This window comes from Parus major, chromosome 10 (genome assembly GCF_001522545.3).
Source record: "Parus major isolate Abel chromosome 10, Parus_major1.1, whole genome shotgun sequence".
Classification (NCBI taxonomy): Eukaryota; Metazoa; Chordata; class Aves; order Passeriformes; family Paridae; genus Parus; species Parus major.
The window spans coordinates 8109807-8131333 of NC_031779.1; the positions used below are offsets into that span (position 1 = coordinate 8109807).

The following is a 21527-nucleotide window of genomic DNA, read 5'->3' on the forward strand; positions in this document are numbered from 1 at the left end:
TTGCACACACAGCGCAGCTTTATTCGCTATTAAAAACCCACAACAGTTGCACCTGCAGTTTGGTTTTTTTTTTTTTTTGAAGATGCTTTGGGGATAATTTTTTTGTTGCATGTGAAGCAATGACTTTTTGTCTTGTAATTAAATCTACTTGAGCATAAGAGCTGTGAGCTCAGCTCTGCTTGTGCCTCGTTTCTGCCTGGTGTTGTGGGGATGATGACCATCTGTGGGTTTCTAGGTCACGTTCTGGCACCCTTGTAAAAAGTAATTAAACAGCTAACCTGCCCACAGCTCAGCATTTTTTGAGTTTTTACAGCTTGGTCAACAGCCTTATTTACTGACACAATGCCAGGAATTGCATGGTGAATAGTTGCTGTTGCTAAACAGGGGTTGTTACTGAGGGCTCAGTGGAGGGTAAGCTTGAAGCTGGTTGTTAGAAGTAGTAATTCCTTAAGGTGTTGAGAAACTTTTTTTAAAATACTGTCCTAATGTGACATACACCTTTATTGGTGGAAGCTGAAGATACCTGTTATTACTGATTTACTAGCTGCTTTTGATCTTTCTGGTCTCTCAGCATTTTTTCTTATCTAGAAATTTTTATCCTTGTCCTAATGCTTTTACTTAAAGATTTTATACATTGTGTTGCATAGTCTTTTTCACTTACAAAGCACATCTTGCTACATATGTTTTCATGATTATCCTGCTTTTCAGGATTATTCTGTTTCTTTGAATTACTCTCTTCTTTGTGAATTTTGATGGCCTATAAAATACATATAGGGACTTTGTGCTTGTATTTGTCATTTCTTCAGTAAAGTTCTTCTGCCAGACTTTCTAGCATCTGATTTGTGTATTTAAATAGTCTGTTGTTACTTTTCCTAGGACACTGTCTGTCAGAGACCTTGGTTGTGTTGGGTTTTTAAAATTTCTTTACACAAAAGTACTGGAGCTGCTCCAGCTCTGGAGTCTGTCCCATGCTGGTCACTCCATCACCACCCTGCAAGGGTGTAGTGAAATTGTCTCAGTTATTCCAATGGGCTTATTTGCATGTGTAAAAAACAACATTTCTAAATCCCAATTACTAGGGTAGACCTATCTTAAAGAAAAAAAAAAAAAGGTAATGGATGCAGAGATGAGAAGAATCCCATTGAACTTTGCTGCTGTCTCACACTTACCCTTCTTCAATCTTTCTGAAATGTCACGCTCAGAAAAGTCGTGTTGCAGGGAGCCACTATTTACTGAGAAAAGGGAGTCTTGCTGGATTATCACTCATAGAAAAGAGCAAGCTTGAGAAGTTTAAAAATAGATCATGCTAATAATTATTTTGAAAGATCCCTATGTAAAATGGGAGTTGAGATCTATTTTGTGATGGTGCTTTGATAACTAGATCTATAGGAATTAACTTCAATCATACTTTTGCTGCAATAGACCTTTTCACTAATTTTTTCCTTTTAAAATGTGTTATGAGCTAGATTCTGAGTTAACTGTTTGTGGTGTTTGCTTTGTCTCTTTCACTCTTCCTTGTGCTCTTCTCCACAGTCTTCTCTTAAGATAGCATCTTCTCCCTTTTGCCTATCAGGTAAAGGGCTTTCCCACTGACAGCACCGAGCAAATAAATAGTGATGGATGAGATCTCTGTGGGAGCCAGTAGGAGCATTCTGCTGGACCCTGCTGCATTTAATGTCCTTGACAGCTGTGTCTAGGAGAACAGAGTGTTCCTTTGTCTGGCTGTGGGATGACTACAGGCTATTCTGCATCACTCATCTGAACAGAACAGTGCCACAGAATCCATTTCTGCAACCTGCCTTCCTCAGAAGATGAAGCCTCGATGGATCTTCTGTACTTGTCTTTCTCCTACCGCTCAGAATTTCAGTCAAATTATGACTAGGTTTATTCTAGAGATGCTGTGTTTGCTTCAATGAGGTCAATATGTAAAAGCCTATTAAAAATCTGTGCAAATTGTAATACATGATAACACAGCATGCATTGCTCTCTCAGCATTCACCATGGTATCATCTTGTGACAGCAGCAATGGCATTTCTGTTTCTATTGCAGCAGCAATAGCATTTCACTCTCACTGTGGCATAGTGGTAGTCACATTAAGTTCAGTTGCTGTAAGAAATGCTCCTTAGGCTCTTTTGCCTTTCCTGGTGGAGAGAAGGAAATGAGAAGGTTCTGGCACATGAAAACTATAGAATACAATTCTCTGAAATGCAGATCTTGTCTCCCTGTATACAGTTGTTAATACCAGGTAGAACTGGCACATTCCCACAGGTTTGGAGGACCTGAATTAGGCTGTTTAGCTGCAGCATAAAAAATGAACAGACAAGGAATTGACCACTGTTTGCCTTGGTGATTGGGCCAGTGAACTGCAGTCTCTTTAAAGTGTTCCCTAGTCTGCAAAAAAATTCTTTCTGCCTGCCTGCAGAGATCCCAGTACCTACTGCTTCTCAAGACAAGTTCTTGTATTTGGAGTGTGGCATAAAGCAGTAGTAAACTTCCTGGTGTTACCTTCATGAAGAGAGCAGTGAAATCTACCTATATGATTGCTGGAACTGAAATGCATATTTGATTTGTATGAAGTTGAAAATTCCCTTTTGTGTGCACTTAGGCCATCCTTTGGACATTTTCAGCTCATTGAAGAGCATTTTTTGCCATTCCCAATTGCTGAGGACTTTAATCTTCGATGTACATAATGGCAGTGTGAACTTCAAATATTCCATGCCACTTTCAAAGCTGTGCACTGCATTGGTGATTAGGAACAGAACCTTTAAATGTCAAAAGAAGCAAAGCCAGAATGGAGGTGTTAGGATATTCTTTCTCTTTTCATTTTAACTGACTAATTTGGTTTGTTCAAATGTGTTTTGGCCTTAATCTTTTAAGAGTGCATTTTATTTAATAATTTTTAAAGATTATTATTTTGTTTTTGATAATACAGATGTGTGTGTCTTTTCAGGTTCCAGAGCTCTAAATCTGGAAAGATCTACCTCCACAGAGATGTAAGGCTCCTATTCTCTCGGAAATCCATGGAAGTTGATAGCGGCGCTGCATATGAACTCAAATCTTACACTGAATCTCCAACAAATCCTCAGTTTTCACCAAGATGCTAGCAAACAATGGCAAACAAAAGTATTCATTTTACTGTTGAGTACTCCTTGCAAGCAAAGATTGGTAGAGTATATAGTTAAGTCTGTTAAGGAATAAAAATAGCGCTCAAGAGAAAGAAGGTTCTGTGTGATCCTGGACCAGTTTTTAAAAGGTTTCTGGAATGAGCTTTGTGTATTCCAAGTAGACTGGAAACATACGTAAATCTAATCTTTTTGTACTGTTTAAAACCACTTCATTGGATGTGTTGCAATAGCAAATTCCCAAGTTAGTTTAGTGTTTACACTTTTTATTTTATTTTTCAGTTATTTAATATTTAATGTTTCATTTAATACTCAAGTGATGTTTGTCTTTAGTGTTCTAATGTAGCATAAATCCTATGTAAAATCATACTATGTATTTTTGGCATTAATATTGAAATCTGAAATATATACAGATGTCTTTAATCTGTGTGCTGTTTTAAGTGATATTCATTTAAGTTATTAAAAATGGGGACAACAGGTGAATTTCCATAACATTTCATACTATGCAAGCATTTAGCTGTTTTTTTCTCTTTAATGGTACCATTTCCCATTTTTTCTCACATCCAGATTTTGTAACACTTGCAACCACATTACAGATAGTTTATTTACTTACTCATGCATTCAGATCATTATTCAGTTCACATTTTGCTCCCTCAATTTATTTTCTTTCCCTAAAGGCCATTTAAATTTTGCTTCCTGTTATTAGTTTTCCTCACATAAAATTTGCACCCTCCCCAATTTTATTTCTCAAATTGTGTTAAAGGATGTACTGTGCAAACAAATTAGTATTTATATCTCAAATATATGCAAAAAGTTATGAAACTTGTACTTTTTGTTTTATTTTTAGATGAGAGGATCTTCATGTAATCCTAAATATTTTTCATAGGTCAATTCCATGTAGGCCACTAGGTGGCCATAGGAAGTTTTACTAGCAATGCTACACTGGGCATATGACTATTTTCCAAAACATGTGTGTATTCCTAAAACAAAACAGATGAACAGTTTATGCTAAATGTTAAACTGTGTAACTGAGAGAAATAAAGTTAGAAGCATTTGATTATATTTGAGCTATATATTTAATAACGGAAACGAAGCTTTATGATATTTGATGAAGATCTGAGTTTCTCAACTGTCTTACCTTGATTTGTGTTTTTCTTTGCTTTAGGTTTTTAGAGTGTCAGTAATATGCAAGGTGCCCTTTAATGTGCTTATCTGATGAAGACTGGAGAAAGGATGAATGTGCATCTTGTGTATTCAGCACTGCCCTTAGATGAGAAAAGTCAGTGTATCATGAAATCTCCAGGAAGTCTGCCAGGGAACGTTATGGGAGACTGGACTTTCCAGATGATACTTATCAACTATCTCGTACATGCAAATGACTGCTGCTCCAGAAGGGCAAAGCTCAGATATTACTGAGTCCTTTCCCCACTTCAGCAGTGTTTTCCACTCTGTTACACCAGGTTTTCAGACGTTACCTAGCATTCATTTTAGACAGAATTGGGGAAAACTCTACAGGAAGAGATTGTTTGCAGTTTCTAGTCATTTGTGCCCTTTATAATGGAGAAAAGGTTTCTTTTGGTAGCAGAAGACTCAAACACAACTGCAGTTGTACTGTGTACAGAACTGTGCTCTGGACTGGGATATCAAGAGGGCATCCTAGTTTGTGTTGCTTCTATTGAGTCATAAGCAAACAGCATGTATTCTCAAACTACTTATTTGTGTCATGGTGCACAGCCGCTTGCATGCTCAAAGAAAAAAGCATGAGGAAAGGACACGTTTTTAATGAAAAGTCACTGCTGCCCTGTAGTAGATAAACCATTTATTTTGTACTGACATTATGCAAAGTTTGTATCTTGGTAACTTTGTTTAAATTTACTTCAAGTCATCTCCATTAATTTGCTTGGAATAGCAAAGGAATGTGGATTTTGAATATGCAGTTACTGCAAGTCATGTGTAGGAAATAAATTTGTATTCACTTTAATAGTCAAACTACACTTAGTCCCTATACGGATTTAGAATGAAAGTGACCTTGGATTATATGTGCACAACTTTGATTTTACTGAGTCATTCTCCATTTAGAGCTTGATCTGAGTAAACACTTTCCATTAGGGACACACCTGGAGAGTTGTGGGATGCTCATAAACTATGAGATAAATTCCACATGACCTTCTAAGCTTAGGTTAAGACTAGGCTAATTTTTGACCAGGTCATTGGTTTCTTCTCTTTACACCCCAATAGGCTCAACCAAATACAATTATTTATAATAAATGTTTGAGTGGTTTATAAGGGCCTCCAGTGATGGCTGCTACAACTAATCTCTTCCAGTGATAAAATATACTTATCATGAGAAAGTATAACATTTAGTTGTACTATATACATTTAGTTATAGTTATATAAGGATTTATAACACCCAACTAAATGGTGCTGAAGTTGAGTTAAATACCACTTAGCCTTTTCACTATAAGTAAACAATTTAGTTCTTGTATCTCCCTTCTCAGTCTTTTTTTTTTTTTTTTCTTATATATAACTAAGACAACCCCAGTCAGCCTTTACTTTCTCTTTTCATTACGGCTCTTTGCTTGCTTCTTTTGGACTCAGCCTTGAAGTGTGTGAGGCTGGACACAACATGCCAGTCCAGGCCTCTCTGTGCCAATCAGACTGGAAGAATTGGTTGAGAAATCATGGATTAAAGTCCTCTTCATGCATCCTCTTAAAATATGCTGTTTTTCAGTATCAGGAACTGTCTACTTGTGTTCCTCTTATTACCCAGTAAAAGAGACATCCTACCTGCTTGATCCCAAAATGGTAGCTCTCCTTACTGAACTTTATTCTCTTACTACCCAAGATTTTCTATGCTGAACACAGCATTGCTGTTTGAAGAACTGATAGCAAGTTTCCAACAAACTTGCATCCACCACATTAAAGTTTCATCTAATTAAGTTTCCCTAATTTGCATGGGAAAGTGTCAGAAGCCTTATTAATGCCAGAAGGCATCTGGAACTTCAGCCACCTTCACCCACTTCTCCACATGGTCTATTTCCTTTTTCTTAAAGGAAAGATGATTGTGTGAAACCCTTGTTCTTAACTGTGAATTCCTGCCTAGCTACTCAGTTTCTTTTCAGTGCTTATTTTAGATGATTTTCCAAGTCATTATTGACAGCCTAATTATATAGCTTGTATTCTGTCCTCCTCATACTCCTATTCAAATTCAGGAAAAGTGACTCCTGGAAACCCATTCATTTTTAACAGGTTCCTATATGAATCACAAGTAATTAACTGGAGATTGCTTCTGTCATTCTCTAATCTCTTAAGGATATTTTTTCATCCAAGTTGAAAATATTTACCAAAACTAATTAAAGTAACTTGTAAACCAGTCTTTCTTTATTCCAGCTAGAGGCTATACTTCGTCACACTGTTTACCTTGACCATGCAAGATTGAACAAAAATAAACATTGAACACTTTAAAAGTTTAGTTCAGTAATATTTTGGTACCCCCTCGTCTTCATGATCTGCTTTACATACACATCCTTAAAAACTGACCTAGTTTCAGTGGGCTTTCTTGTATTTGAGGCCATTGAAGAACCACTTTTCCTGAGGTTCTGAATTTATTTCCCATCTTTCCTCTGCATTATGTTCCCTTAAAGAAATAAGGATTATTCATTAAGCATTAAGGAACTGCTGAATCCTTGAAACTGTTTTCTCTCACATGAATTTCCTAAGAGTTTTGAAAGAAATTCCTGAAGTTTGCATTCTTGTCTGCTGTCACTGCTTTGTTCTTCTTCCTTTTAAAATCTATGAACTTCATCCTTTTTATGATCATTTTTCTATGTTGCTGGTTTTCACACTTTCAGACCGTTTCTCCCTGCTTTTGCTAGAAGCAAATGTGGCACACCCACCAGTATCATGTCTTTTTTCATCATTAGGAAAGAACCCACTGGTGTTATGATTATTTTTCTGTGCAATCTGCCAGGCTGTATCCCTTTCTGAATGAGGGATATGCACATTCCTTGGGTTCCCCACAGCTACACGATCCAGGTCTCTGGCTGAATCTCCCAGGTGCACAAAAAACCTCTTCCAGCAACTGGCTTGTGGTGCGTTTAGTACAATTCAGCTGTGGCAAAATCACTGACAGCTTCAGCTTTCAAAGACCTTTCTGACCTGCCTGACCATAATCGCACAAAGCCTGTCCTGGCCAATCCCTCCTGAGCTGTGCTAAGTACAATCCATACCTTGCTGTTCACATAATCCATTTATTTAGGAACCCCTAAAGATTTATTAATGGTGGGCTATTTAAACCCCTTCTGTATGCTCTTCAAGAGAGTCCACAGAAGGTTATTTTTCAGCCAAGAGCCAGACAGTGAAAAGTAGATGGGGAAGGAATAAAATGCTTTATGTGACTTGATACTATGGTGTCAAGAAGTTCCAATGGACTGAGCCTTCCTATCTGTTAGCGGCTGTCTGGGATTCATGAGATCCTCGAGTAATGCTGCTGAGGACTTAGCTCCTTATACTTTGATCACTGAAGGTGGCCAAAAGAACTTTAGCCGAGCAGTAGAGGTTTTTTTCCCCTTTACCCAGATGCTGGGCAGGGGAGGCCATGCAGGCTGGATGAGGCGGGGTTAGGGGGCTGTGGTGAGGGGAGTGGAGGAAAGGCCCTGAGCCAGGACACGGGAGACTGACATTAGATACGAGAAGAATTTTCACTGTTCGGGGGAACAGGCTGCCCAGGGAGGAGCTGGAGGCACCGTCCCTGGAGGTGTTTAAGAGACGTCTGGCTCTGGCGTCGGGCGACGTGGTTTAGTGGTTACACTGACGCCTGTGCGGGTGCACTGAACCACACAGAACGTCTCTTCCAACCCCGATATTTCTGTAATTCTGTAATTCAGTAATTCCAACGAGCGGGGCACCGGGGCCGCGCGGCCTCTTGGAGCCGCCCCCGAACCCTGGTCTCGAACCCGCGGCTCCGGACGTGACGCGCGGGGGGCAGACGGGTCCCGCCCCCGCTCCCCAGCCCGCGCGCGCGGGGGCCGTGGCGGAGGAAGTCTGGTCCCGCCGACGCTCCGTCGCGCGCGCCGCCGCCATCTTGTGCGGGAGGAGGCGGCAGCAGCAGCAGCAGCGCGGAGGAGCCGCGGCCGCGCCTCCCGCCCGCCTCCTTCCCTCCTTCCCTGCTTCCCTCCTTCCCGGCCCCGCCGTCCCGCTGCCGCGGCGCCATGTCTGCCGAGAGCCCCGAGCCCGCCTCGGCCGAGGAGCAGAAGGTGGGTGGCCGGGCCGAGGAGCACAAGAAGCCCCGCGAGGCTTCTCCCGCCTCCATCGGCGCGGCCGGGCCTCTCCCTCCCTCAGCCCAGGAAGCCCCGCGGGCCGCAGCGTCTCCCGGGCCCGGCCGCCCCTCAGAGCACCGCCTGCCCCGGGCTGTCCGAGCGCAGCAGGGCCGGGCGGCGTCCCCCGGGCAGGACGGGCCCCGCCGCCCGCGGCCGTGTGGGGCTGGAGGAGCCGCAGCACCGTGGTGGCTCGGGAGCGGCTGTTCCCTGGCCGATCGGCCGTGTGCGCCGGCCTGGCCGGGCCCATGGCGCTCCCTCGCTCGTTCTCCGGCCTCGGCCCCGCTCCCTGCGGGTGCTCCGCGGGCCGCGCCGTCCTGCGCTGTGGGCTTCGGCCCACGATCACAGCGGCGGGATGGACACCAGCCATAATCCGCAGGCTAAACGTTTGTTTCACTTCTAAAAAATGTTCAGCTTTTATTGTAATCAATTCAGGAGCAGAAATATCCAAAGAACAACGACCGTGACCTATGCTAGTTACGGCTTTTAGAAAGAATAACTGGCTGGGTTATCTTGTGGTGTCCCTCTTATGTCATCTTTATAGCTAACAATTGTATCATTTCTCAAGTGGGATTTGGTTTCGTAGATGGCTGTGCTGTGACTTTAAGAAGCCGTTTGTTTTTTAGTCTTGTCATTGCTGTGGGAGCCCGGTTGCAATCCCCGCGGCTATGATCCGGAGAAGTTATGAAACACAAGTACTGCTTTGAAGGACGCTAAAAGGAAAAGCTTAATCTACCTCAACTGTTATGTTTTTGTTTAATTTACAATTTGTGATGTGAGTCGTACAAGTAGAGCTTTCGGGCTTAATACGGAATGATACCTTCTCAATAGGTGCAGTAATCAGAACCAGCTTCTTGTCAGGTCTAATCTGCCTTAAATAGGTGCGTTCTGCAGCGTGACTTAACGTTCATGCTAGGTAGGCTGCTGAAGGGATCCTGTTCCTGTTCAAAGCCTATAAAAATAAGTCCCTGGCCTATGCAGCACTCCTAGAATAGCTCTGTAATAAGAGCATAGTTAAACATGTGGCAGCAAGTTTATTGTAATGCCTTCTAGAGTGTTCTGATGAAGTCAGGAGATTGGGGCTGATTTTCCTAACGAACTTTCGGACTGAAGTCTTGAAATGTCATGTTTATGTACTGTTAGAGAAATTACCCTTTATTTAAGAGATGAGAGGTCCTTGCTGCTCTCCTAATTTAGTTTTATTCTGGTAAAGTGTTCAAGAAAAATTACATAACATCAATAAAATAAAACTTTGCTCTCTGTGAGATTATGTCCTGGTCTGATACTGTGATATCAGTGCCGTTATGACATTGCAATATTAACCTCCACTGAAACTATTGGTCTGGGTAGGCAAAACTGAACACTCGGTTAACTCTTAGCTCTGAAACACTTACATAAACAACCCATTTTGCAGTACTTACATGTATGCTTAAAAAAGATGGCGCCCCTAAATGAACTTTGAGGCAGTGTTTTCATGATCAGAGCTTTTTTCTAAACTTTCTGACATGGTGTAAGAAGCTTGTGCTGAGCGAGAAATGTTTTTAACTACAGTGATACAAACTGAAAATCTGCCAAAGACCAGTGTTTCCTTTTCTCAGTGTGAAAACTCAGGACACTGGCAGGGGGAAGTTCAGAAACAAAGAAACTTTGGACATAGGAGAACATATATTTGATTGACTCTCTTTGCCTTAAAAGCCTGAATTTTTCAGGAAACTCTTAGAGGTGGTGCATTTTATTGCTGAAGTGGCTTTTGCCACATCAGTTTGCTGTAGGGTTGTGCTGTTGCCATGTTTTTCCCATTTTCTGCTTTGCATTTTGTCTGATGTCTTCTGCTAAAGATGAGCAATTCATAGCAGAGTTTTAAAAGGCTGATGGCTCTTCTTTTTAGTAATTCAGGTCAGTTATCCAGTAAATACAGAACCTGGTGCTGTTAGAACCTCTGCAAAGGTTAAAATCAAAAGCTGTCTTTAAGTGAGTTAGGTAACTACTGCCTTCCTGGTAGATCATTTTAATGACTTCATGAGCTGTGTCAGATTCCTGTGGAGCACTAAAATTATAACTTTTGTGTGGTTGTCACTTGGAAGAGGAGCGTGGTATATCTTGATTTCTGCCCACTCCCCAGTCATTTGTTAGTCACTTGGTTGTTGCTTCTGTAATTCAAGGGAGAATGTTCTGAATGTAGGAGTGGCTTGGACTAAAGTCTTCGGGGCTCAGCAGCACATCTCTGAGAGTGCTCAGTACCGTCTAGTCCTCAGAAGAATATAAGATCAGGACGTGCAGGCAGTGATCTTCCCAAGAAAACTCTCCGAGGTCTCAGCAATTTGGTTTAAAGGGCTTCTGAGCTGCAAATGAACACATCGAATTGCTTTCTGAATCTAAATTCTTGGCACCCCCTGTATCCTTCAGAAAGGAGTTCTGCAGCTTAACTGTATTTTACGTGAAGAACTGTTGTCTTAAGTATTTTTTGAACCTGCCATCAGCTGGTTTTGTTTTACACCCCAAGTCGTGGTATTGAAATTCTATAATTTGTGTTCTGTGGGGTTTTGAGTCTTAGTTGTTGTTGGTCATCAAGAAGCGGCCGTGCTCTGTATCCTTTTGAGCTGCATTGATGCGTAACACGGTGTTTTTGTTTGGATTGCCTGCTGTGCCGTAATTTGTCAGCCCTGTGAGTTTGCATAAATGTCTTCTTTGATGCACCGTGAATACGTATTTATATAAGCTATTTATTGTTGGTCCTCTTGTCTTAAAAAATATGTCCTTTTGGCTTTAGTGGCAAAATATGCCCCCTCAAATACTTTGTGTGTTGGCTTAACAGTGAGTACCCGGTGATTCAGCATTAGATGTTCAAAGTGTTGAGCTGAAAGGATTACTTTTGAGCAAATCCCATCCGTGCTGGCATTCTGATGAGCCACAATAGGGAGAGCAGCTGCTGTGTGATATTTGTAACGCATGAGAACCTTGGGCTTGGCTAGTGTGATATTGCCTAGTGAGAAATGGTATAGTCCTATGTTCAGTAGTGTCAGGGAAACTTTGCCCTTTAGTCCTGTTTGGATTTTGCGTTGTATTGCCTAGCTGCATTTTCATCTAATAAAAAGCATTGGTTCCTGTTATCACGGAAGGTTCTTTTTAATTGTTATGAGAGTTTCTTTTTTCCCCTTGGGAGAACTGTTAATTCAGTTTCCTGTTGTATTGTGCAAAGATGTCCTTGAGGTGTTTTGGTCAAATGGAGCAACTAGATAATGTTATATTATAAATCTGTTAAAAACTTTGTTTCTGAGGCATCTTAGCAGAAAGATGTTGAATCTTACACAACCTGGAACGGTTTATAAGAGATAGAGAAGAGCACCTAGGGATAGGCGAGTGGGGTGGTGGCTCTTGTTCTTTGGCAGTTCTGGCTTCAGAAGCTCCCTGTGCTCCTGTCCTCCCTGCTGCTGTGTTAACATACCTGTTTGTGCAGCTGCTGATCCAGGCTGTGGAAACTGATCCAAACGAAACAGCCCAACAAGGGGAGAAGAAAAAATCCAAAAAATTATAAATAGTTATTTTTCTGTTGAATTAGTTTCTGTAAATCCTAGCTGGGGAGTACAGGCAGTCATGCTGATTGATGCAGTGCAAAGGATGGTGACAGGCATGGTAAAGATTACGAAGGGGCTCCCTAAGCAGCTCTAAGTGGACATGAAATCTTAGTCATAGATGAATGGACTAGAAAGTTATAGACCCTCCTGATTTCAATGGCAATTCTTACCTCCTGCCTGAAAGTCTTGCTTTGACTTCAGGTGATAATAATAACTCTGTGCTGCAGCATTCAGTGCAAATCATTATGTATTTTCTTTGAACTAGGAATTGTTTTCATTAAAAAAAAAAAAGGCTGTGTCCAAATACTGGAAAAAACAAACCAAGAATTTTGAATGAAAGATATTTTAGAAACAATCCAGTAGAATAAATTGTACTTCATACATCAAATTGCTATGTGGACATGGAACAGATGAGTGTGAAGTAGAGGCCAGTGAACAAATTGCAGTTTTGCCACATGATTATCTCTAAATTATTATTTTGAGATCCATGTTTTACAGTATATTCATAAAATAGGCATTTTATTTTACACAAATGCACTACCCAACTGTCTTTATCCTCATAATTTCAAGATAATTATAGACGTATAGAGAAACACAGTATTGCTATTAATGTAACAGCAGGCATGTTTTTGAGACTGTTTCACAGTGAATATCAACACATTAGGGCTGGAGCAGCCATGCAGATCAGAGTGGCAGTGGAAGTGCAATCTGCCTGTGCAACTAAATGATGAAATGGGCATTTGGAAAAAAATCCTGTGGTTCTTGCTCACTATTCCATATTTGTTCTTAGTGGACCCCTTGTTTTGGCCAAAATAAGAAGAGTTTTGTTTGAGTCTTTTCTGTTTTTTTCAAGGTTGAATAATTCAAATTGCTTTTTTTTGAGAGGGAAGTGCGCAATCTTCAGTATCTCCAGGAAAGGTGTCTAAAATGGGAGGCTGAACTCCTACAGTTGCTGTCAGCATTTGAGAAAGAATGTATGAAAATGTCTAATCAGATAATTGTTATGCTCACTTGGTAGCAGCAATGGGTGTGTGGGTGTATCACCTGCAAAGCTGTTCTGCATAAATATACATTGTTGTATGTTTCACTTACAGTATTGCTCACTGTCTTTCAGGAGATGGAGGATAAGGTGTTAAGTCCAGAAAAAGCCGAAGAAGCAAAATTGAAAGCAAGATACCCTCATCTGGGCCAGAAGCCAGGAGGCTCAGACTTCTTGAGGAAGAGGCTTCAGAAAGGAGTAAGTTCTTTATTACCAACAGGGTATAGACAAAAAAATCCAAAATTCCTGTATCTGCGATTTTTTTTTCCTACTCTGCAGGCCTTTGCATGGTGAAAGAGTCCTAAGAATCTTAAATTTTGAGAAAGTATGAGGAAGAGAAATTTGTCTTTGCAAAACAAATGCCAGGTTGGCAGGATAGCTCTTTACAGCATCCGTGGCTTAACCACACTTGCTATAAAAAATTAAACTTAGAAGCTGCAGTGATAGACTTGAAAAAAACATTACAGTAAACACCAAAGAGTAGAAACTCATCCTTGTTTTGTGTGATTTTATCCTGCCCATTCTCATGCCTCCAAAATTGTTGTCCACTCCTTTTATCCATGTTTCTAGCACATGAAGTTTAGTGTCTACAGGCATCATCTGACATTAGTGGTTTTATGAATGGTTGTATAATTCTGGATGTACCCTCAGACCCAAGATAATGGTAGAAGAATGAAGACTGAGTTAATATTTCAGTATTGTTCCACATCTAACCAGTGTCTCTTATTTTCTTAGCTATTTGACTGGGGGATTTTTAGTTTAATTATTCATAGAGTGATTATGTAATGCTTTTCAGGCATGCTAGGACTGTGTTCTTGGAATAACCCTAGTTGTCACTGCTTCATTGCTTTCATTGCTGTCACACCGTTGTGGGTTTTTTTTACCATTGTCTAGGCCCTTTCAGTACACACAATGATTCCAAGTATAAATCCATTGCAAACCAGCTGGTGGACTTCAATGATGATCTAATGCTGTACTGTCTGGTAGCATCCCTTGGGAATTGTTACTGTTGGCAGGTTTTTTGGATAATCTTTGTCTCCTAAGTTGGAAGATATGAAGCAGAGGTGATGGCTGCTGGGCCTGGGCAGGTGGTAGATGAAGTGACTCCCTCTGAGTTACGCTGCATGGGCAGAGGCAGCCTAAATGAGATTTCACTGGGTTCAGGGTTTGTGTAGACACAGAAGGGAGTGGTAAGTTTATATTGTGATGATATCTCAGGAAAACAGGCCAGCATTCACTCAGTAAGGATTGATAGCCATAAAGGAATTAAGACTGCTTGCACTTTGTGCAAATGTGAGAGAATCTCACCACCAGCAATAACAGCCTGTACAATATCTTCATCTTAATTATACACTATTGAATGCAGAGGCTCTTGCAGTGTGTACTTTCAGATTTGAGCACAGACAGATCCATGGCTATCTTAATTGACTTTTGTGACTTTGATGAAAGGTGGCATAAACTTGTGGATTCCAATTCATAATAGGCCTCCTGCAGTTCCTGATGTGATGATAATAACTTTATTCCATGTATTTTTTATTATTTTGATTTAGTGTGCTCAATGTCTTAAATGAGGAGGCTTTTTTATTTGTGGTGTGCTTTAGGCTGCCTGCACTGATGAGAGTTAAAACAGAGGAGGATAGTGTGTGTGCTTTCAGATACTGTTTCTGACACCAGGAAGATACCTGGACAGACGTGGTTGGTTTTAACAGGGATAATCAAATATATGCCATCTGTGAGAAGCTAGAATAAGTTAGGAAAATACAGGAATAACTTAAAGGAAGAAATAGATTGATATCCTGAAGCATGAGAGATGGTGGGTTTTCTCAGATATTCTGTGGTCAGCTGTTGCCCAAATCATCTTCAGTTTGGCAACCAGGACATGCCAATTCATATTTGCTGTCCAGAAATGTTCTGCATTTGATGGACACACCATTACTAGCACGCTTTCTCATGAGAACAGTACTACATTATGGAATTCTGTTTGGAACTCTTAGATGGACGGAAAGATTTCTGCTATCAGCTGTATCACATCTAAAGATCAAATAGTTCTGTTATTACCTAGTTGCTGTTTAGAAGTTTCTTTTGATTGCTTCAGTTTTAAAAGGCAAAATGGGATAGCCTTTTTCCAAATCAAATTCTGTTCTACCTTGAGGTCTACTACCAGAGGTAGTGCTAGAACATTGTGATGTAAATAAGGATTACACCTTCAAAAGGATTGAACCGGGAAGGTTTATAAATAAAACCTCATCAGGTGTGCGATGGACTATGGGAGAAATAGATCTGTTAACTTCAGGGCTCTGGCAGGGAACATTTAAAGCTGCTTTTTAAGAGGTCTTGACTGAACATCCTCTTCCACCTTTGGTAAAGGCCTGTTAAATCAGGTGTTCAGATTATGTCTGTCCAGCAACTGCTGCCACTGAGCATTTTGCAGCTGGTTAGTACTAATGCAGAATAAAGGCTGTGGTGGCGATGTGCTGCCTGGAAGCACTTAGGTTGTGATGGCTCCTGTTCAGCTGACTGAGGACTAAGCCTGCACAAATCTAACTGAGTGGTTTACTCTTCAGAGATGGTTGTGATTGTAAGCAGTAATTAGTGGTGTTCATCATTAATCTAATTTTTTTTCCTCCTATGAAATCTGTTCAAAATCATGGGTTATAGGTATCTTAGTGGTAGACCTCATGGTAAGATGTAAAAACAACACAACTTTTCCTGCAAAATGTGTTAATGAACAGACTTGATGCAGTCTCCTGCATCAGTGAGCAGACTTCATGCAGAGCTTGGATGAAATTTCATGCCTTGTCTTACCATGATGTGGATAAATAACAGTCATTTGGCTTTGACCTGCACAGAGAACTTAATATTTTGAGAAATCTGGCTACTCTTAAAAATAATGCTAATAAAAACTTGTTGATATATTAAGAAACACTGTTTTTCAACTGGAAATTTAAAACTTAATTTACTTTTGTAGTCAGAAAAAAAATGGAATGGGGAATAATAATTTCCTTGACATAGGGCTTTTCAGAAGGACTGTACAGTAGATTTGACTTCACTAAATAATTGGTTTGGGAACTTTAGGGATTGCAGTTTCACTCTTTTAATGTGTGCAGAGAAGAGGTTTTCTTGTTTGCACACACTTTCATGCTGCTTTGATCTCTGGTGTCATAGACCAGGCTCTGTTCTCCAGCTTTAATTTGTGCATAGTTTGCGTATTGTGTGTAGCAGAACTTGTTCACTGCAACAAAATTTGCAAACCCCAAGGTTTCAGTTGTGGGAGATGACCTTTTGGGAAAACCAGGGCAAAAATAATGTTTAGATTCTTGTTCACAATGATGTTAGGAGTTCAGCTGTCTGTGCTTACTAGTCTTGATAAGGCCTTTTTTTAGTCAACGTAGAGGTGCTTTGACAAATCACAGAGATTTTACAACATCTTAAAAAATGTCTGTTTAACAATGTAATTCACTGTATACATCTGATAGGATTTCTGAGTTTTAAATATATGTGTTTTGTCTTCTAGCAAAAATACTTTGATTCTGGTGATTACAACATGGCTAAAGCAAAGATGAAGAATAAGCAACTGCCTACTGCAGCTCCTGACAAGACAGAAGTCACTGGTGACCATATTCCTACTCCACAGGATCTTCCACAGCGGAAACCATCTCTTGTTGCTAGCAAGCTGGCTGGCTGACGAGAACAGCTGAACTGCATGATTATTCTCATTCCTGTTATTTCTCCTTAATAGTTATTTCTCACCCTCACATCCCCCTTTTTCTTTCTTACACTAAGTCATGAGACTGACAGCTTTGCAGGTAGCGATAGCATGTGCTGCTATTGTAAGGGAATACTGTTAAGAGTAAAACGTAGTATTTGGACTAGTTGAGAACAATGCACTGATTAAAAAGGACAAGTTTGGTTAGAGCAATGTAATCTACTTGAAAATGTACATATTGCCCATTTCCTAGTGTAGGACTGGTTCCAGCAAGTGACATCGCAAGTTTTACAACTTCTAATGTTTCTGCTTTTGTTATTTCATCTTAATTACAGCATATTTGTATTTAATATAACCTCCAGTTGTGTTGGGTTTTTCTTCCGTGTTTGGATTTGTTGTCTAAAATAGAGGTTTAGACCACAAGTTGCTAGATGGTAAAGCATGTATAAAAACAAAGACAGGGCTCTGATTGAATTTTGTTTCTGCTTTTGAACTTGAACGGCCTTAAACCTGTTTCAGCTTTAACAATAGAGTTTTTACTTGGGCAATATTTGCCCATTCTGGTGTAACTCTTGTGAACCTAGTGCTTATTGACAACTGCCTGTTGAAGCTGGTATTCTTTTCAGTTCCGTAGCTTAGGACACACTTTTGTTGAAGATGTGGATGAAGTGTGCATGTGCATAGACTGTTGAATTCACTCTTGTGCCATTTTTTGTAAATACAATAGTTTTGCACAACCTTTTGCAAACGTCTATTCGTTTTACATTTTAAAAAGCAGATAATGTGCCAATCAAAGCACAAGTGATTCTGTACCTTTTAAAGTCTTGTCCTGAAATTAAGAGCCCAGAATCTTGCTACTGAAAGTAAAAATTGTATACCTGAAATTCGTGAGACACATTTACACTCAACTCAACCTTATGCTTTTGCAGTTGTATATTTTGTTTCACAACAATATCCAGCGTTCAAGTATAAATTTGGAATTTGTACCTATATTTGCAGGCAAGTGCCCTTTCTGTTCAGCAGTTGTTTAAGCTTTTAAAGCAGAAATGCTCTGTCTGTTAGCATGGATTATGGCTAAGTGTACTGCTCTAGAGAGTTCCCTGTGTGGCAAACACCGAATCTAGGCTCACTAACGCTTGATGTGCAATTGTCTTTGGGCTATTTTAGACTTCTGGAAGCAGAAGGATATCTCTTTTTCTTTCTTGGACTCCTGAAGAGGTAGTAAATTATTTCCTTTTCTTTGTTGTACAGCAGCCCCTCATTGGGTTTGTGGAAACTAGTATCTGGTAAGGTATTTCTGTAATGACGTACTGAGAAATAGGTAATTTTCATATTAGAAAATAGGAATGAACTCCAGTTCATGCTTATGATGAAAGTTGTAAGTACTAGATAGACAAAATACATAGTTTATATTAGTCAGGTGAATTGATGCATTTAAAACATGTTAGTTCAATGAAATCAGACATATTGAAAGTGGAGTATGATCCATAATATAATTTATTTTCATTTAGGTACTCACAGCCTTCACAGTCTTTGGGAGAACAAGAAACTCTTTAAAAAGATCAGTTTACTGAATGTCTTTTTCTTTAAAAAGTAGTTTGGAAACAGCCTGTTAGAAACAAAGCACCGATGTGAGTATTATAAGAGAGAACACTTAAAGATGCATGTTTTTAGAAGCTTGTACTTTGTGCTGACGTATTCAGAAAGGTCTTGGGGTATAAAGGACTGCTAGTCAAAACCAATGCTGGCCCATATCTTCAGCAGTGCTCTCTTCTAGAGGCAAACAAAATGGTCAAGAGAAAATTGAATAGTCTTTATTTGGTCCTGTTTTGATCAGAACATATGGTGTCTAATGTATTTGTTTCAGAGAAGCAATTCCAGAGAATTTCAAAATTGCTAACCTGATTCTTTTCAAGTCTGTATAGCCCTTTTTCAGTAGTGCGATGGGCTTTGTCAAGCCTGTCTTTATTCCTTATCCACCACTAGTATTACAAATAATTTGTGGTATTTGCAGAACAGTTTGAAGAAATGGACCTACTTAACTTCTTTAAGTAAATAGGCTGGAAGAATAACAAGGAAACTGGAAATATTGAAGCAAGGTGCTTTTTATAAATGTTTGTTCTAATGTGAAAATCCCTCTTTATTTTTCTATGTATAAATGAAATTGAAACTTAATGATAGGATTGGGCCTGAAACAAATGTTGAACAGCTTAAGGTGACTTGCTCTGTATTGTCTGGTGCCACTATTCTGTAGCTCCCCTAAGGTGAGTTCTCTTGATGTTTGGGAAGGTTTAAAAAGATAGCCATTTAAATTGAAACATTCCACTCAGCTGCAACTCAGCTTGTCCTGCTGGTTGGACAACACAAGCTCTTCCGATGCTCACTCAGTGACTTGCAGTTCCTAAGATTAGTACAAATTCAGCTATGAATATATTATCCATGTGTATAATTGAAGTACTGTAATACTAACTAGGTCAGTGACTGATTATGAGCCTTCACATCTGACAGACCTCAGCAGCAGGCACAGCTATTTTGATTCTATACACTGTATAAAACTTAAGTCCAGTAGTCACTTAACAGTAAATGGAACATGTCTGCAGATCGATGCTTACTTTCAGCTTACTCCAGCAAGATAACTCAGCTATCCAAACGGATGTACATAATGTATTATATGAGTTTTACCATTTGATAATTGCCTTTTTCAAAGAAAACCTGTCCACACTGTAGACTGGCAGTCCCTTTCATATCTTGCCTTTAAAGATAGACAGCGTTTAGTTGTTAGAGTAGTACTCATGTAGGCTTGTAATAGCAGATAGCACCAACATTTTATTTGAGATAGTTAAGTGGATTAATTACAACTTCACAGATATGTCCCCAAATCTGTAACACCAAAGGCTTCCCTCTCATTGTTCTTGATGTAGTAGGACAGTGTTTGTGTAAAGGCCACAGGAGTACGTTTTGTTGGACATATTTACACCCAGTCAAGATGTTAAGGTGATAAAAATGTCAATTGTTCTTTACAAACTTACACATTGTATAGTATACAGAATAAATTGATTTACTTAGTTTTTATTGCACCGTGGAGGTTTGTCTCATCTTTACTGTGGTTTCTTAAACAACACTGGATACTTCAGTATTCTCTATGGAAAATTTCTAAACCCTAAATCTTGCTACTCTGTATCATTAAAAATATGACTGGGCTTTGATTTCTAGTATGTTAGACTACAGAATTACTTTAATGTAATCACATTTATATATATTTCAGTGCTTATTTTTCTATTAAGGCAATTAAAGCTTATTGTTTGAAAACTCCGTAACAGATGATTGTTTGGGTCCCTTGCACTGAGTGAAGGGGATGTCTGGGAACCAGCTTGGTGCAAAGCAGTTTGCATTGCTTTAGACTGTTGGCCTAAATATGGCAACATTTACAGAAACCACAACGCTGGAAAAAATTCCCACCAAATTCCCAGTCAGCCTGAGGCTTGGGTGCTGGTCTTTGCACAGCTTCCAGATCCAAGGGGTGTTACTTACACAGCTCAGTCCCCAGGGTTATATCAACACTCTGTGTGTACCTGCATGGTACATGACTGTCTCTCTTCCTACATTTCTCTTGCATTACATTTCAGAGTTCTTAACTGTTCCATCGGTACTGGCTGAAACCAGCCCTGTTTGTTTTCTCCAGCTAAAATCTCTAGGCCTGGTCCTTGTAGTGTGAGAATATGGGCTTGGCAGAGAACTCGCTGCTCGCTCATTGTACAGGGTGACAGCAGAAGAGGAAGTCCTGTGTGAGAAGGGAATTTCTCTGCCACACTTGAACAGATCATAGATAGGAATGGAACACAGATGTAAGAAAGAAGATAGGACAGATGCTTTGTAACTGCTGAAAAAAAATTGCATAAAAATTCAATATAAAATTCTGCATGCGGACTGTGTCAATTGTGTCACCTATACATTGTTATTTGGAACACCCTGGGATGTATGCTTTGAAAAAAATGCCATCTTTTCAAAAAGATGATGTGGAAGATAAGAGATTAAGTCTTTTAAAATCTTGCTAGCAAATGTTTGATGCAGGAGTTGTATCTTAAAGTAGTCGGTCTGGATACGTTATAAACAGATTCCTTGGCAATTTTCAGTGCCCCCAATTCCTGTCCTTAATGGCAGGTTTGAAATCCTGGTTTATGCAAATTGTGTCAAATCATAGCATATTTTGGACTCAGATATCTATTTTTTGCTGTGGTTTATAATTACATTTGGCTCCTGAGCTCCAGCTGTGAATGGCTGAGATCAATGACCCACACTCCTGCAATGAGTGTTTTTGAATTTAGCATAGGTATCCTGAGGAAAGAGCTCAAAATACCGGATATGAAGCATCACCCAGAGGGGAGGTCCAGCTCCTTTCTGAAAACAAAACTGAAATTTCAATTGTTTATAATTCTGTGTTGCACGTGGAAGATGACTAGTAGCTATAGTATAGATCTCTCTGGTTTGCCTTGGCAGACAGATGAAGAGCAGCTATGCAAACTGCTTAGCCAACACCCGGCCCCTGGCCTGGACAGCCGTTCCCAGGAACCCATTCTGGGCTCTTTATAGCGCTGAGAGAATATCCAGTTCTGCTGGGAGTGAGCCCCTGGTGTGGGACAGCAACTGCAATCATGGTTGGTAAGCCTGGACAGACTGGCAGAACATGGCAAGGAATGTCTTTTTTTAATTCTGTTCACATCATTTTGAACTGTCCCAGCAGAATCAAGTGTTTTTTTGATCTCTATTTTG

At 40.0% G+C, this 21527-nt stretch overlaps 2 protein-coding genes across 13 annotated transcripts in view; both read left to right on the forward strand.

The window, feature by feature from the left end:
• Window positions 1-4184, forward strand: part of FAM214A (family with sequence similarity 214 member A) — a 46727-nt gene extending 42543 nt beyond the window's left edge. For all 8 annotated transcript variants that reach the window (XR_001523559.2, XM_015638939.3, XM_015638936.2 and 5 more), the window contains one exon: window positions 2951-4184. Coding sequence is in view for 7 of the 8 variants with exons in the window: in XM_015638939.3 (XP_015494425.1) it covers window positions 2951-3104 (154 nt within the window). In the remaining variant the exon portion in view is untranslated. The remainder of the gene's footprint in view (window positions 1-2950) is intronic.
• A 4010-nt stretch (window positions 4185-8194) lies between these two features.
• On the forward strand, window positions 8195-20066 carry ARPP19 (cAMP regulated phosphoprotein 19). Of its 5 annotated transcripts, none has more exons than XM_015639321.3 (3): window positions 8195-8377; window positions 13127-13249; window positions 16566-20066. In XM_015639321.3, exons 1-3 carry the CDS (start codon window positions 8333-8335, stop codon window positions 16734-16736), a joined length of 339 nt encoding a protein of 112 aa, XP_015494807.1. In that variant the 5' UTR covers window positions 8195-8332; the 3' UTR covers window positions 16737-20066. The 5 variants fall into 5 exon arrangements, with proteins under 5 accessions (XP_015494807.1, XP_015494809.1, XP_015494810.1 ...); XM_015639323.3 differs by lacking the exon at window positions 8195-8377 and adding an exon at window positions 10600-10945; XM_015639324.3 differs by lacking the exon at window positions 8195-8377 and adding an exon at window positions 10600-10942.
• Window positions 20067-21527: the final 1461 nt, after the last annotated feature.